The 18,032-nt window shown below is 45.6% G+C and overlaps 1 protein-coding gene across 2 annotated transcripts in view; it reads right to left on the bottom strand.

Annotated features, from left to right (window-relative positions):
- Window positions 1–5,663, bottom strand: part of LOC110529037 (protein CBFA2T2) — a 71,119-nt gene extending 65,456 nt beyond the window's left edge. Inside the window, exon 1 of one of the 2 annotated variants that reach the window (XM_036984128.2) lies at window positions 5,190–5,663. In XM_036984128.2, coding sequence (XP_036840023.1) covers window positions 5,190–5,217 — 28 coding nt within the window. In that variant the 5' untranslated portion in view covers window positions 5,218–5,663. The remainder of the gene's footprint in view (window positions 1–5,189) is intronic. The other variant, XM_036984130.2, reaches the window with a different exon arrangement.
- Between the last annotated feature and the right edge of the window lie 12,369 nt (window positions 5,664–18,032).

Here is an 18,032-nt window from a genome sequence, read left to right as displayed (position 1 = left end):
TATTTCAAACTAAGGGCATAATAACACCACTGATCCTCTGATGTCACAAGACACAAAGCCAACAAGCAAAAGATACCACCAAAGGAAAGACACATGAACATCATGGTACAGGTCTGCTGATAAGATCACATTCCAACAAAAAAGAGAAAGCATCGTTGAATAGTGTCTGGAAAGTTGGAGATAGGGGAATAACGGAATGACAACAGGGTTTCATTTCACTACAACTGGGCCCCTTTTCATAAAGCATCTCAGAGTGGAAGTGCTGATCTAGGATCAGGTTCCCCCTGACGCTAATAAGTGTACTCAGCCGATGATTTTAAAAGGCAAAACTGATCCAAGATCAGCACTTTATGACTACAGATCCTGAACAGACCCCCTTCCATGGGTGACGCTGAAGCTCAGCAGGACTGGAAACATAGCTGTGATAAATGGGGTGCAGTTTGATGAGGTAGCATCAGGAGGCATAAAGCGCTCGTACAACAGACACATGGGAAGACTTTGTCTGAACCGTCCATCATCCGTGATTTAGGTCCGCTGGTTAGCCAGAAAAAATGTTATCGCTAAAGCAGGAGTGTCAAACTCCTTCCATGGAGGACCTAGTGTCTGTTGGATTTCCTTTCAATTAAGACCTAGACAATCAGGTGAGGGGAGCTCCTTACTAATTAGAGACCTTAATTAATAAATGAAGTACAAGGGACGAGCGAAAACCAGCGGACACCCGCCCCTCAATGGGTTGAGTTTGACACGTGCGCTAAAGCATACGAGACAGACTTGGGACAGTTTTACACATTAATTTTAAACAGCCGATGATGTGTCACGTCACGGTTATGTCATGTCAGTGTAAAGAATGTAAACAGTTATGACAGTGTAAAGAATGTAAACAGTTATGACAATGTAAGGAATGTAAACAGTTATGACAATGTAAGGAATGTAAACAGTTATGACAATGTAAAGAATGTAAACAGTTATGACAATGTAAGGAATGTAAACAGTTATGACAATGTAAAGAATGTAAACAGTTATGACAATGTAAAGAATGTAAACAGTTATGACAATGTAAAGAATGTAAACAGTTATGACAATGTAAAGAATGTAAACAGTTATGACAATGTAAAGAATGTAAACAGTTATGACAATGTAAAGAATGTAAACAGTTATGACAATGTAAAGAATGTAAACAGTTATGACAATGTAAAGAATGTAAACAGTTATGACAATGTAAAGAATGTGAACAGTTATGACAATGTAAAGAATGCCTTGCGAGAGAAGGTTTGCATTTGAAAGATGTCCTAACTCTTGAAAGGTTTGGAGGGAAATTCTGAGAAGTCTTTTTTTGGGGGGGCTCCCAAAATAACTGACAACTGAGTTTCTCATTTGAAAGCCAGTCCATATTGTGCTATCAGTCTTCAATGGGAAACTCATACAGGCATAGATTTGAACTCTCCTCTGGGTGCTGACAAGCCCACTGCAGCTGGACTCCCCATCCCCATTGACCAGGAGAGAGAGTGCGAAAGAAAGAGGGTGAGAGGGGTAGAATATCCCGAAAGCTGTGGAGAATAGGGGGAACCAATCCTAACGAGGCTTTGTCTGGACTGGAGGAGGGAAGAACGGGTATTAAAAAGCATAATGTGGTGATACGGTCCTTTCACTTGTCTTTCCACTGTGACCACTCTAATTTACTACTGGGTGATTAGTACTTTTGTTCTCTGTCAATGTCCTCTGCTTAAAGTAGGAGACTTAATAAATTCCCGCAGACAATAAGGCCCCCACGTCCCACCAGTCGAATGCCCGCCAACACAGAGGGGTAGAAAGGATACATGCATTTTCAATGACGGTTTTGAAAGAAACACTTTTCACAGCAGGACACAAAGGTATTAATCCATTTTGGGGGACTTTCAAAAGCCCTCTGAAATATGCTAAACACATTTTGAACCCCATAGCTGGTTTCAAGCCTTAAATGTGTCATATGATATCAACGTGTAATGCAGATACAATGACACAGTACCAACATTATGAGGCTAGTTAGTCAAACAAAATGACAGCTCTGCATACTGAGCCCTGTAGTCAACTCAACAGCATAACAAAGAGTCTCTAAGAAGTGATAGTCTTGACCGTCCACAAAAAAAGGGGTTGAGATGGAGAGAGGAACGGAGCGGAGCACGCCCCAGGCCCACTAATAGGTTTTGTCTCCTGTAGACTGGCATTCCAGAGGATTGTTATTGGCGGGCGATCCGAAGAGCAGGGCCCACATCTGGATCCAATCCTCCCACCCGGTCCGTGCAGTGCGCAGCAACAAGAAACAGCTGTGCGAACCTGGCGTCAATTAGCCTCACATTCTCCTGACAGTTAATCAGTTCCTCTCCCTTTTTTTCTTCATCCCTCCGTCTCTCTCATGTCACTTATCTGTCTCTCTCCCTCTCTCTCCTTCGTTTCAGGTTGCCTCACAGGCTGAAATAATAGGGGTATGTGAAATAAGGACGGACCGCGACTAGCTCACAAAAACACTCCTACATGACAGGGCCTGTCAAGGGAGATTTATTGAGTCAGTGGCTCGCAACACACTATCACAGCTTATTGTGAAATAGACACAAATTGCTTATTCAAAATTTGTGACAGGCACACGAAAAAGTTCACTTTTTGTGTGTATTACACCATTTTCATTACACCATTTTCTTCCTTCATAATGCATTCGTGTACATTACACAAACTCCAATTTGTTGTGGTTAACGTTAGATAGGCTAACTAGGAGGCTAGGAGTTAAGGTTAGTGTTAGGTTACGGGTTAAGGTTAGGACTAGTTAACATGCTAGCTAAGTAGTTAAAAGGTTTAGGAGTTAGGTTAAAGGGTTAAGATTAGGGGAAGGGTTAAATAACATGCTAAGTAGTTGCAAAGTAGCGAAAATGCTAAAGTTATCCATGAAGAGATTCTAACACACAAACTCTGGGTTGCTGGGTTCTGACTTGTGTTAACCCTTGTGGAGGAGATTTAGGGTAGACTTCTAAATGGATAGGAAAGATGGATGTTTGTGATTTCCTCTCACCAAAGGGAATAGACTGATTTATTAGAGTAAAAGGTCAGTTTTCATTTAGACTTTTGGAGTTGATATTTTAGTCGTTTATGACCCTCATTAATGAATAGAAGACTTGGGAACAGAATATTTTTGCGATTGTTTTTATTGTGGCGCTAATTGATGAGGTCACGGAAAAGCGAGGCACCCCGATCTAACTCCACACCAAGCATGAAAGTCAGCTCAAGTTGTTTCCATTCATAACCACACTTTATAAATGACTATGTATGATCTGTCTGTGCACACAAAATGTAATCACCAATCAGTGATGAGTCAAACTTAGTTCACCTCAAAAAAAAAAAACAAAAAAAAAAATCAATTCCACACTGCTACACTTCACTCAAATCATCTGCGTTTCTGAATCAAACTCAGATTCATCCTCTGATAGTTATTAATGGTGGCCAGGCTTAGAGCAAACCTCCAATCTGATGGGCCTGACTACGGAGCTGGATGAGAGCAGCGCCATGGGGCCCAGTAAAGCATTAACAGGTGTTACTGGTGGAAAAGACCCACTCAGAGACCAGAGAGAGCCGTACATGAGAGGCGATGAGAGGGGATGAGGATGCTGGGCTGACTCACTCTCAGCTACAGGCACCTCTCTCTCCACAGTGCCAGGGAAATTCTCCCACATGACAACACAACATAAAGGCGCCAGATCTGGCAACCCGGAGGAGCCACTCAAGCCAAAACCAATTAGGAGCCTAATGCAAACCTGCAGGACCCTTTTGTAATTTATTTATTTATTTCCCTTTAAAAAGTCAGGGGAATGGAATCACAAAAAAAATAGAGAAAAAAATATGGAAAATGGGGAAATGTGTAGTTGTGTCCAACTTGCCCACATGTTTTTAAGTGGATTAAATTGAATCAAGGGACAAAACAGTGATTGAGAAAGAACGTGAGCGGTGTTGTGTTCTCTTTGGCACGTCTGTCATCGCACAACTATCTCCTTGCACACTATCTCCTAGCAAGAACCGATGCGCCACACTCCCTTCTCCATACTGTAAAACTATTCAAGTTATACCATTGAAAAAACAACTACATTCAAACTAGCTGTATTTCAACATGTATTCGTTCAGGTCAACATTTTGGACCAAAATCCAAAAACATTAAGAACCATAAAACGGAAGATCAATCACGATTACAGTTCCATCATGGATGCCAGAGGAGCTCTGCTGCTCTCTGCTGGTTACTGTAACAAACTATGTTTCCTCATTAGGACTACTGTCTCGTCTATGTCGAGCCATCGTTTGTTATTCCGACATTGGGACAAAAGGGAGACGAATTATTTCTCCCGGGTCAAACACACAAATACAGTTGTGCCTTGAGGCTGTGGCTAGGTCTGGCGACCCCACTTGCATTGCATGACTGTGCCTTTGTCCCACAGACTAAGTAGACAAGTGGGAGTTCTCTATTGGCAGTCTTTAGACCGCCTGGTGTTATTGTCTTGAAAAGCTGTAAAGCTCCAGATGGTGCAAAACTTTGCCTGGTGGACTAATTCCAAATCATCCACTGAAAAGGCACATTTAGAGTGACGGCCTTCGCAGCATAATATCAGGATATTACCAGCTATACTAGGGCAAAGCTCACAACATCATTATATGCATGTTATTATAGCCTACAGTTAGGTTACTCATATAATAATCTAACGTTAACAAAGGTAATGCAAAAAAATAGTATTTATAATGAGACACATTTTAATTGACTGTGAACATAATTATATTTTCTTGATGTAGGCCTGCTTGGGCTATGTGTGAATGTCCCATTGAATGTTTGCACTCTGTCAAATTATTGAGGTCAAATAAAAAATGTCTGCCCACTAAACGTCATAACATTACACTAGGCAACGAAATACCCAGGACAAAAGACACGTCTACTGTTGTGGATATATTATGGGGAAAATCGACTAGCCTTCCATGCAAACAGTTTCCGCATTTTTGAGTCCTTTCCTGAGCGCGCGCGACCAGTAGCTATTTGACGCTGTCCCTTTTATTTATAGCAGCGCATCTCATCCAAACAAATAGCCATAGGATAATGTCAAAATAATAATAATTCTCGAAATGGTCACAAAAAACGTTTAACATGTATTTTACAGCAGTAAAACATAGATAGGTTAGTTACTTACATTGCAAAGCGCCCGTGATCCCGACCATGCTCTTCGCACTTTGAATGGCAGGGTGCACGTTTCAAGATACAGCCTACTATAACCAAAATATTACGCTTATAGAGTCAACTGATATTAGCCACTGACTTGTTTTTCTATCAAGATAATAGACACAGTGATCCGTAACACTGCAGCATCAGGTATCAGGGGCATAGGCTGCTACTGTAGCAACATTGCTCTGAATATTTGAGTGGGCGGGCCAAATTGTAATCCTTTCGAGAAAAAGCCAAAACTCTGCTGCGTTGTTACACCGTCGTTAACAGCAGGGAAATATCTTTTACGGACGCTAAAATAGATTATGGGAAATACGACAATAATAATTATTAGTCTGCTCTGGGTTTTAACCAGCGACCTTTCGGTTACAACTCTCCTAACCTCTACGCTGCCTTCCGCCCAACAGACCACTACTTGTTTGCATGTCAACGGTGTGTTGACAAAATGTATTTTAAATCAAGATACATATTATGTTTTGGGCTACCACTAGTCTGCAATGCATTTGGCCATATCCTACGGAAGTCACAAGAAGGAGCAGACAGTAATTTCTTCTGAACATTTTGCCTTTGTTGAGAATATTCAGGTAATGTTTAGATTGATTCAATGTTCTATTTTTGGCATAGATGCTAATCAAGAATGTTCTCTTTGATAATATAATCATAATTTATATTTGAGAGAGAGAGAGGTAGGTCTAGAGCACATCCACATCTATTTATTTGATTCATCCTTGTGCCATCTATACAGTGGTGTTGCTTTCTTGCCTCTCTGCAACACAACAACCTATTGAAGGCAAGGAATGATTAGTATTGGAACCCATCCAGGCCCTCATATGTTGTTTCTCATGGAAACAGGATATATAATTTGCTTGCTGAGAGCTACCCCCCCCCCCCCCCCCACACACACACACACACACACACACATGCCACATGCTCCTGTCTCCCTCCCCCTCTTCTCCTCCCCCATCCACCACCCCTGCGGAGGCTGCCACCTGCTCTCGGAGCATGCCGCACAGCTGCTGAGTTACAATAACAAATTAACACCCACCGTGGCCCGGCCATTACCTACTGTTTGTGGTCCCCACCGGGGACCTACTGCAGGCTGTAGCCCATCAATCCCAACCAGGGACCTACTGCAGGCTGCAGTCCATCAATCCCAATGAGGGACCTACTGCAGGCTGTAGCCCATCAATCCCAACCAGGGACCTACTGCAGGCTGCAGTCCATCAATCCCAATGAGGGACCTACTGCAGGCTGTAGCCCATCAACCCCAACCAGGGACCTACTGCAGGCTGTAACCCATCAACCCTAACCAGGGACCTACTGCAGGCTGCAGTCCATCTATCCCAACCAAGGACCTACTGCAGGCTGTAGCCCATCAACCCCAACCAGGGACCTACTGCAGGCTGTAATCCATCAACCCTAACCAGGGACCTACTGCAGTCTGTAGTCCATTAACCCTAACCGGGGACCTACTGCAGGCTGTAGCCCATCAATCCCAACCAGAGCCCGACTGCAGGCTGTAGCCCATCAACCCTAACCGGGGACCTACTGCAGGCTGTAACCCATCAACCCTAACCAGGGACCTACTGCAGGCTGTAGCCCATCAATCCCAACCAGGGCCCGACTGCAGGCTGTAGCCCATCAACCCTAACCGGGGACCTACTGCAGGCTGTAGCCCATCAACCCCACCCAGGGCCCGACTGCAGGCTGTAGCCCATCAACCCTAACCGGGGACCTACTGCAGGCTGTAGCTCATCAATCCCAACCAGTGTCCGACTGCAGGCTGTAGCCCATCAACCCTAACCGGGGACCTACTGCAGGCTGTATCCCATCAACCCCACCCAGGGCCCGACTGCAGGCTGTAGCCCATCAACCCTAACCAGGGACCTACTGCAGGCTGTAGCCCATCAACCCCACCCAGGGCCCGACTGCAGGCTGTAGCCCATCAATCCCAACCAGGGCCCGACTGCAGGCTGTAGTCCATCAACCCTAACCGGGGACCTACTGCAGGCTGTAGCCCATCAACCCCACCCAGGGCCCGACTGCAGGCTGTAGTCCATCAACCCTAACCGGGGACCTACTGCAGGCTGTAGCCCATCAACCCCACCCAGGGCCCGACTGCTATCATAACACAAGGCGAGACCCAGATGCAGACACAGGAGGCAGATGGTTGGAGTCTTAGATGTTTAATAATCCAAAAAGGAATAGGCAAGAGAATGGTCATGGACAGGCAAAAGGTCAAAACCAGATCAGAGTCCAGGAGATGGCAGGCAGGCTCAAGGTCAAGCAGGCAGAAAGGTCTGGCAGGCGGGTACAGAGTGCAGAAACAGGCAAGGGTCAAAACCGGGAGGACTAGAAAAAGGAGAAATAGCAAAAGCAAGAGAACGGGAAAAACCGCTGGTTGACTTGGACATACAAGACGAACTGACATAGAGAGACAGGAAACACAGGGATAAATACACTGGGGAAAACAAACGACAGCTGGAGGGGGTGGAGACAATAACAAGGACAGGTGAAACAGATCAGGGTGTGACAACTGCAGGCTGTAGCCCATCAACCCCAACCGGGGACCTACTGCAGGCTGCAGTCCATCAACCCTAACCGGGGACCTACTGCAGGCTGCAGTCCATCAACCCTAACCGGGAACCTACTGCAGGCTGCAGTCCATCAACCCTAACCAGGGACCTACTGCAGGCTGCAGTCCATCAACCCTAACCGGGGACCTACTACAGGCTGCAGTCCATCAACCCTAACCGGGAACCTACTGCAGGCTGCAGTCCATCAACCCTAACCGGGAACCTACTGCAGGCTGCAGTCCATCAACCCCACAGGATCCTTCACCTATCAGAGTGTGGCTTGTATAAGGAGAGAGGGGGAGAGAGGGAGAGAGAATAAGGAGAGAGGGGGAGAGAGGGAGAGAGAGGATGTCATCTTTGGATCTGCTCTTTCTACTACATATAACTGATCTCTTAGAGAGTGTGTTTGGAGCAGGAGAGAGAGAGGGGGCGGGAGATATTATGGTCTTATTCAACCATATTTATTATACAGAATGTTTACTTGGACAATATAAGTGATTTAACTTTCCATGTCAATAAAGTTTATTGAATTGCTTTGAGAAAGAGATGGAGAAAGAGAGGGAGAGAGAGGAAGAGAGAGGTAGAGAGGGAGGGAAAAAGAGGGTGAAAGAGTGAGAGAGAGAGAGTGAGAGAGCGGAAGAGAGCAAGAGAGAGAAAGCGAGGGAGAGAGAGAAAGAGGGAGAGAGAAAGAGAAAGAGAGGTTGTCACAACTGCATGTATATGCTTATCTTTAAATCTTCTAGAAGGGAACAAGCATCCCCTCAATCTCCAGATCTATCTTCATCATCTCCATCAACAGCACATAGCCTATAGAGAGGGAGAGGAAACAGATGAAGAGATGACTAGGGAACAGATTAAGAGATGACTAGGGAACAGATGAAGAGATGACTAGGAAACGGATGAAGAGATGACTAGGGAACAGATGAAGAGATGACTAGGGAACAGATGAAGAGATGACTAGGAAACAGATGAAGAGATGACTAGGAAACAGATGAAGAGATGACTAGGAAACAGATGAAGAGATGACTAGGAAACAGATGAAGAGATGACTAGGGAACAGATGAAGAGATGACTAGGGAACAGATGAAGAGATGACTAGGAAACAGATGAAGAGATGACTAGGAAACAGATGAAGAGATGACTAGGAAACAGATGAAGAGATGACTAGGGAACAGATGAAGAGATGACTAGGAAACGGATGAAGAGATGATTAGGGAACAGATGAAGAGATGACTAGGGAACAGATGAAGAGATGACTAGGAAACAGATGAAGAGATGAGTAGGAAACAGATTAAGAGATGACTAGGGAACAGATTAAGAAAAACTATGATGGATGAAGTTCAAACTATCACACCATGTCGGAATTACATGTCACCAAACCATGTGAAAGCAGAGTATCATAACACAAAAATATTCCATTTTGGAAAAAGTACCCAATTGTCATAATTGAGTAAATGTAAAGATACCTTAATAGAAAATGACTCAATAAAAGTGAAAATCACCCAGTAAAATTCTAAACACAAATGCTTTGTTTTTAAATTGTCTGAGTGTTGTAGTGTGCCCCTGGCTATCCGTCAATTTAAAAAACAAAAAAATCGTGCCATCCTGTTTGCCTATTATAAGGAAATGATTTAAACTTTTACTTTTGATACTTAAGTATATTTAAAACCAAATACTTTGGAATAACTATCTGTAAATACAGATACCCCCAAAAAAGTATTTAAGTAGTACTTTAAAATATATTTACCTAAGTACTTTACACCACTGAAAATACTAATCAATGGGTTGAATGAAGGGATGATATATTGTTTACAAGTTCAACTTCCGAGCACAAGAGCACACTGCTTGTTGTAGACACTGTCTAGCCACACTGAATATAAACAAGCAGTCTAAAGAGTTTTCTAATTATATTCTCCCAAATCATATTCTCCCAAACAGTACGTAAAACCCCTAGTAAAACCACTTTCAGTAGAGTAACTAAACAGCACCTAAAACCCCTAGTAAAACAAGTTTGTGACACGTTAACAAAAGCTGGTTAGAGTCCAAGAGTGAAGCTAAGAGAGCAGAGTCAGACGGCCGGGATTTGCCCGTCATTATTGCCCTGTGTGTGACAGCTGGCCTCTGCATCTTTGTCACCGTTCCCTTAATCACACACCAGCAGGTCTGCTGCAGCCTGCCACTGAGCTGTGGGTGACCTGGCAGATCACACACCCTGAAAAATAACTGTTCACCCTGCCACACTTCCTGCTCCTACTGACAGCTGACTGACTGGCCGGCCCTGGCCTGGTGACTCTTAACCCGGGCCGACCCAGGGCCGATTCTGGGCCAGGTGGGGTTAGGGCCAAGGCCATGGTTTAGGGGATTTGGGAGGCCATTGTAATAGTTAATGTGGTCGTCATTCAGTGACCCTGAGCCTGCTGTCCACTTGTCTTTTACTGGTCTTCCTCCAACTCTTTCTTTTCCCTTTGCTTGTTGGGGCCACACGGCGGCACGCTTATCAACTGAGCTCAGGAAACAGTCGGTGTAAGAGAGGTCACGCGGCAGACGCTGTGTTCATTCTCTAGAGTAAAGCCCCCCACGACCTTCAACTTACACACACACACATACACCAGCACTGACATCACCCTCAACATGCGCCCGCTCACACACACACCATCAGTCTTGACACACACACAAACATCCCTACCCTTAAACATGCATGTGGACACACACACCAAATCCCGCAAGTACCCCATCAGTATGAGAAAGTGCAGAGGGCATCCATATCATTAGTAGGGGGGAGAGGGACCCCCAGACAGACAGACAGTAGGGATTACAAAATCCATGGTCCAGACAGAGAGAGAGATAGCCCATTACGTAGCTCCTCCCTCTGTCCTCATGCATATATATACCTTTACATTATTCAGGAAGAAAAAGACAGAGGAAATAATGAGATCAACCGAACACCGCGGGGACAATAGAGGACAGAGTTATACAGCAGAAGGTGCAGCCGCCCTGACCTCGCGCTGTCACTTGACACGCTCATTCTCACCCAAAGTCTCACTCACGACTCGAGTCAACCGGGTGGGTAAGTACATATTGGTAAGTGGATGGGGTGAGTTGCCCTAACCTGCCCACCCCAATTTGTTACAACTAACTGAAATGTAAAGTAATTTACAGTACTGTAAAGCATTGTAAAGCAATGTAAAATAGTGTAAAGTAACATAAGGTACTGCAATGTACTGTAAAGGGCTCCTGAATGGCGCAGCGGTCTAAGGCACTGCATCTCAGTGCAAGAGGTATCACTACAGTCCCTGGTTCAAATCCAGGCTGTATCACATATGTCTGTGATTGGGAATCCCATAGGGTAGGCTGTCCTTTAAAAAAAATGTGTTCTTAAGGTTCAATTTAAAAAAGACTAAAAAAAATATACAGCATAGGGACGGTATTAATCTGAGATTGGGTCGGTGTAACCCTGTATGAATCAGGCAGGCAGAAGCCCCCTCCATCCACCACCCTCCCTGACAAGGCTGCTGGGGATGGAGGTAGAAGGCCAGGCTGCCAGCCGTCTGCTCAAATGGACACACTGGCCCATATGGCATATCTGGAGAGGGTGGAGGGGGATTTGAAATGAATCAGCAGACCATCCCCAACTGTCCACTACTACTACCACCACCAATGCAACACACACAAAATCACAGTCAACTGATGTGTGTGTGTGTTTGTATGGATCAATACAGTTAACACTCAAGTGTGTGTTTGTATCTACACACTTTGTTGTGTCTACGAGTCTTATGAACCCTGCAGGTTCATGAGGTATATTAGATTGGATCCTTTAGAATGGCTTGGGGTGGCCACATTACGAAGAAGCAGCAGTATGACAGATGCATGAAGAGCAGGTTATATGGTCAAAGAATGTCATAATTCCATTGTTGTATGTGCTACTCAAATCAAACAGCATTGTCCACTTAGATAGATCATTTGATACTGTCAGGGTTTTCGCTGCTGGTCATTCGAGTCAAGTGCAGGAGAGCAGAGATAGGTGATCAGGCGACTTTATTTGCCAAGAGCAAACAGCTAAAACTCAAGCCAACCGGCAAAAGTGACAAACGCAAAATACCATCAAGAATACAACCATAAGTTTCACCAACATTTCCCCAATAGGGTACAGGCAATGCCCAGGGTGAAAAAAACAGACTGGTGCGATACAATAAACACAAAACAAAGACAGTGTGATTAGGGAATGTAAATCAGGTGTGCGGGGAACAAGACAAAACAAATAGAACAATGAAAAATGGGGCAGCGATGGCTAGAAGACCAGTGACGTCGACCGCCGAATGCCGCCCGAACAAGGAGAGGGTCCAACTTTGGCGGAAGTTGTGACAGTACCCTCCTTGGAGCCACACGATGACACCGGCCTCTGGGAAGACCCGGAGGGTGAGTTGTAGGGCGTTCCGGCCGGAAGCGGTGGAACTCCCGCAGCATTTCAGGGTCCAACACGTCCGCCACCGGAACCCACCACCTCTCCTCCGGACTGTACCCCTCCCACTCCACGAGGTACAGAAGGCCCGACGCCTCGACGCCCGACGCCTCGAATCCAGGATGGAACGAACGGAGTACGCCAGGACACCCTCTCGATTTCCAGAGGGGGCGGAGGAACCTTCCTTACCTCAGACTCCTGGAGCGGACCAACCACCACCGGCCTGAGGAGAGACACATGGAACGAGGGGTTAATACGGTAATCGGGGGGAAGCTGTAACCTGTAACACACCTCGTTCACTCTCCTCAGGACTTTGAATGGCCCTGCAAACCGCGGGCCAAGCTTCCGGTAGGGCAGGCGGAGGGGCAAGTTTCGGGTCAAGAGCCAGACCCGGTTCGCACCGGGCCTCACTGCGGTGACGGTCCGCGCTGGTTTTTTGTCGCAGCGCTGGAGGTGGACATGGGCGGCTTCCCATGTCTCCTCCGCGCGCCTGAACCAGTCGTCCACCGCAGGAGCCTCGGTTTGACTCTGATGCCACGGTGCCAGAACGCACGGAAAGGGGGAGAGGTTAGTGGAGGAGTGGCGTCCTTTGCCAAGGTAGGCCACCAGTTTTTCCCACTCAGACAGCACACCATCCGACTGATCCCCGGATGACCAGAGGAGGGTGACGTGTGGGCCCAATAGATCAACTGGTCACGGACAGCAGACGGAACGTACAGATGCCCGACGGGACACTGAAGTGGAGCGGGCTCTATACGTAATGCCTGCTCAATGTCTGGGTCCAGCTCCCACACGACCGGCGCTACCAGGCAGGAGGCCGGGAGTAGGGGAGTCTGATCCATGGGCCGCTCCTCTGTGTCATACAGCCAGGACAGTGCGTCTGCCTTAACATTTTGGGAACCTGGTCTGTAGGACAGGGTAAACACAAAACGGGTAAAGAACATGGCCCACCTTGCCTGACGAGGATTCAGTCTCCTCGCTGCCCAGATGTACTCCAGGTTGCGGTGGTCAGTCTAGATGAGGAAAGGGTGTTTAGCCCCCTCAAGCCAATGTCTCCACGCCTTCAAAGCTTTAACCACAGCCAACAGCGCCAGGTCCCCCAAAACATAGTTCCGCTCCGTCGGGCTGAGTTTCTTCGAGAAGAAAGCACAGGGGCGGAGCTTCGGTGGCGTACCCGAGCGCTGAGAGAGCACGGCTCCTATCCCAGTCTTGGATGCGTCCAGCTCCACTATGAACGCCAAAGAGGGATCTGGATGGGCCAGCACGGGAGCTGAGGTAAACAGAGCCCTTAGGTGCCCAAAAGCCCTGTCCGCCACAGTCTACCACTGCAAACGTACAGGACCCCCCTTCAGCAGTGAGGTAATAGGAGCAGCCACCTGCCCAAAACGCCAGATAAATCTCCGGTAGTAATTGGCAAACCCTAAAAACCGCTGCACCTCCTTTACCGTGGTGGGAGTCGGCCAATTACGCACGGCTGAAATGCGGTCACTTTCCATCTCCACCCCTGATGTGGAAATGCGATACCCTAAGAAGGAGACGGCCTGCTGAAAGAACAGGCATTTCTCAGCCTTGACGTATAGGTCATGCTCCAACAGTCGTCCAAGTACCCTGCGAACCAAGGACACATGCTCGGCACGTGTAGAGGAGTATATCAGAATGTCATCGATATACACCACTACACCCTACATGTGTAGGTCCCTGAAAATCTTGTCTACAAAGGATTGGAAGACTGATGGAGCATGCATCAACCTGTACAGCATGACGAGGTACTCATAATGCCCTGAGGTGGTACTAAACGCCGTCTTCCACTTGTCTCCCTCCCGGATACGTACCAGGTTGTAAGAACTCCTGAGATCCAGTTTAGTGAAGAAGTGCGCTCCGTGCATTGAGCGGGTAACTGTACCTCACCGTGATTTGATTTAGACCTTGATAGTCAATGCGCAGACCTCCCTCCTTCTTCTTCACGAAAAATATACTTGAGGAGGCGGGTGAAGTGGAGGACCGAATGTACCCCTAACACAGGGATTCAGAGACATATGTCTCCATAGCCACCGTCTCCACTTGCGACAGGGGATACACGTGACTCCTGGGAAGAGTAGCGTCTACCAGGAGATTTGCCGCACAATCCCCCGTCGATGGGGTGGTAATTGAGTCGCCTTCTTTTTGGAGAAGCCTTCTTTTTGGAGAAGGCGAGAGCCAAATCGGCATATTCTGGGGGAATGTGCACGGTGGAGACCTGGTCTGGACTTTCCACCGTGGTAGCACCAACGGAAACCCCTACACACCTCCCCGAGCACTCTCACGACCACCCCGTGAGAGCCCTCTGTTGCCAGGAAATAGTGGGGTTATGAAGAGCTAACCAGGGAAGGCCTAGTACCACGGGAAACACAGGACAGTCAATGAGAAAGAGACTGATCCTCGTGACCCCCCTGCGTCACCATGGTCAAGGAGATGGTGGCTTCCCTGATTAGCCCGGACCCTAATGGTCAACTATCCAGAGCGTGTGCCGGGAAAGGACTAACTACAGGAATAATGGTGATCCCTAAACTAAGGGCGAACGCTCTATCGATAAAATTACTAGCCATGCCTGAATCGACGAGTGCCTTATGCTGACTCTGAAAAAAAACATGGTTGTTGGTTGTTGGATTCGCATTTATCGTCGAAAGAATGAGCGTTACATCGAGGCCTGTAATCTGGAGCGGGATCGATTTGGAGGTGGAGGGTCCATCATGGTCTGGGGCGGTGTGTCACAGCATCATCGGACTGAGCTTGTTTTCATTGCAGGCAATCCCAACGCTGTGCATTACAGGGAAGAATGTCAGTGTTCTGCCATGGCCAGTGAAGAGCCCGGATCTCAATCCCATTGAGCAAGTCTGTGACCTGTTGGATTGGAGGGTGAGTGCTAGGGCCATTCCCCCCAGAAATGTCTGGGAACTTGCAGGTACCTTGGCGGAAGAGTGAGGTAACATCTCACAGCAAGATCCGGCAAATCTGGTGCAGTCCATGAGGAGGAAATGCACTGAAGTACTTAATGCAGCTGGTGGCCACACCAGATACTGACTGTTACTTTTGATTTCGACTCCCTCTTTGTTCAGGAACACATTATTCCATTTCTGTCAGTCACATGTCTGTGGAACTTGTTCAGTTTATGTCTCAGTTGTTGAATCCTGTTATTTTCATAGAAATATTTACAGATGTTAAGTTTGCTGAACATAAACGCAGTTGACGGTGAGAGGACATTTCTTTCTTTGCTGAGTTTATGTTCTACTGTACTTGTCTGTAACTATTAGTCAATCTATTTTCACCTGCACATAATGCTGGTTAACCCAGAACTAAAATCTTGCGTAATTTGTTCAGACTTGTAGTCTTTCCACGAGAGATGACATCGCACAAGGTCTTTCAAATAACAAATCATTTTCACAGTGTTTTAACACATATCAGATCTGCAGCAGTAAATTGAATTGTCAGAACTGGGAAGATTATTGTGGGGTCTCACTTTATAAAAAACTACAACTCAAAAAGGCTTCATACATTTACTTAACTAGGCAAGTCAGTTAAGAACAAATTCTTATTTACAATGACGGCCTACAATGGCCAAACCTGGACGACACTGGGCCAATTGTGTCTGTCTGTCTGTAAGTCTGTCTGTCTATAAGTCTGTCTGTCTTTCTGTTTTAAGATCGATCTATCTACACGTCTAACAGATTAATTTAAATTACCTTTGGAGATTAAGTGTACAGTGGAAGTCAGAAGTTTACATACACCTTAGCCAAATACATTTAAACTAGTTTTTTTTTTCACAATTCCTGACATTTAATCCCAGTAAAAATTCCCTGTTTTAGGTCAATTAGGATCACCACTTTATTTTAAGAAAGTGAAATGTCAGAATAATAATATAAATAATGATTGATTTCAGCTTTTATTTCTTTCATCACATTCCCATTGGGTCAGAAGTTTACATACACTCAAATAGTATTTGGTAGCGTTGCCTTTAAATTGTTTAACTTGGGTCAAACATTTCAGGTAACCTTCCACAAGCTTCCCACAATAAGTTGGGTGAATTTTGGCCCATTCCTCCTGACAGAGCTGGTGTAACTGAGTCAGGTTTGTAGGCCTCCTTGCTCACCCACGCTTTTTCAATTCTGCCCACATATTTTCTACAGGATTGAGGTCAGGGCTTTGTGATGGCCACTCCAATACCTTGACTTTGTTGTCCTTTAGCCATTTTGCCACAACTTTGGAAGTATGCTTGGGGCCATTGTCCATTTGGAAGAGCCATTTGCGACCAAGCTTTAACTTCCTGACTGATGTCTCAAGATATTCTTTCAATATATCCACATAATTTTCATGCCTCATGATGCCATCTATTTTGAAGTGCACCAGTCCTGCAGAAAAGCACCCCAACAACATGATGCTGTCTCCCTCGTGCTTCACTGTTGGAATGGTGTTCTTCGGCTTGGAAGCATCCCCCTTTTTCCTCCAAACATAACAAGGGTCATTATGGCCAAACAGTTCTATTTTTGTTTCAGCAGACCAGAGGACATTTCTCCAAAAAGTACAATATTTGTCCCCATGTGCAGTTGCAAACCATAGTCTGACTTTTTTATGGCAGTTTTGGAGCAGTGGCTTCTTCCTTGCTGAGCGGCCTTTCAGGTTATGTCGATATAGGACTTGTTTTACTGTGGATATAGATCATTTTGTACCTGTTTCTTCCAGCATCTTCACAAGGTCCTTTGTTGTTGTTCTGTGATTGATTTGCACTTTTCGCACCAAAGTACGTTAATCTCTAGGAGACAGAACGCGTCTCCTTCCTGAGCGGTATGACGGCTGCGTGGTCCCATGGTGTTTATACTTGCGTACTATTGTTTGTACAGATGAATGTGGTACCTTTAGGCATTTGGAAATTGCTCCGAAGGATGAACCAGACACATTTTTTTTTCTGAGGTCTTGGCTTTCATTTGATTTTCCCATGATGTCAAGCAAAGAGACACTGAGTTTGAAGGTAGGCCTTGAAATACATCTACAGGTAACCCTCCAATTGACTCAACTTATGTCAATTAGCCTATCAGAAGCTTCTAAAGCCACAACATCATTTTCTGGAATTTTCCAAGCTGTTTAAAGGCACAGTCAACTTAGTGTATGTAAACTTCTGACCCACTGGAATTGTTATACAGTGAATTATAAGTTAAATATTCTGTCTGTAAACAATTGTTGAAAAACTTACTTGTGTCATGCACAAAGTAGATTCCCTAACCGACTTGGCCAAACTATAGTTTGTTAACAAGAAATGTGTGGAGTGGTTGAAAAACGAGTTTTAATGACTCCAACCTAAGTGTATGTAAATTTCCGACTTCAACTGTATATATCTGTGCTTTGATTTCATGTCTGTGTGTGTGTGTGTGTGTGTGTGTGTGTGTGTGTGTGTGTGTGTGTGTGTGTGTGTGTGTGTGTAAAAGGCAAAACTGCTCCTAGATCGGCGTTCATAATCAACTATCTTTTCTGAATATGGGCCCAAGTTTTGTCGACTCCAGACTACATAAACCACCTAGCGGTGGGGCCACCCTTATCCACATATTCTTTAATCTGTCTCCCCATTTCAGTATTGCATAAAAAAAAACATCAACATCTATTTAAATGTAAAGTATTGTAGTTGTAGCTGAGGTCAGACCACATGGCTACATTTAGCTTTTCCTGGCTACTTCTGAATTTTCTCTTCTTCCTCCCAAAATGTGCACTTGTTCAATTCCCTTTACTGATTTAAAAATGCCATGGTGGA

This window comes from Oncorhynchus mykiss, chromosome 7, assembly GCF_057628025.1.
Source record: "Oncorhynchus mykiss isolate SJ-2025 chromosome 7, ASM5762802v1, whole genome shotgun sequence".
NCBI classification, from domain to species: Eukaryota; Metazoa; Chordata; class Actinopteri; order Salmoniformes; family Salmonidae; genus Oncorhynchus; species Oncorhynchus mykiss.
The sequence above is the reverse complement of the archived record's forward strand: the minus strand, read 5'-3'. Positions and strand labels throughout refer to the sequence as shown.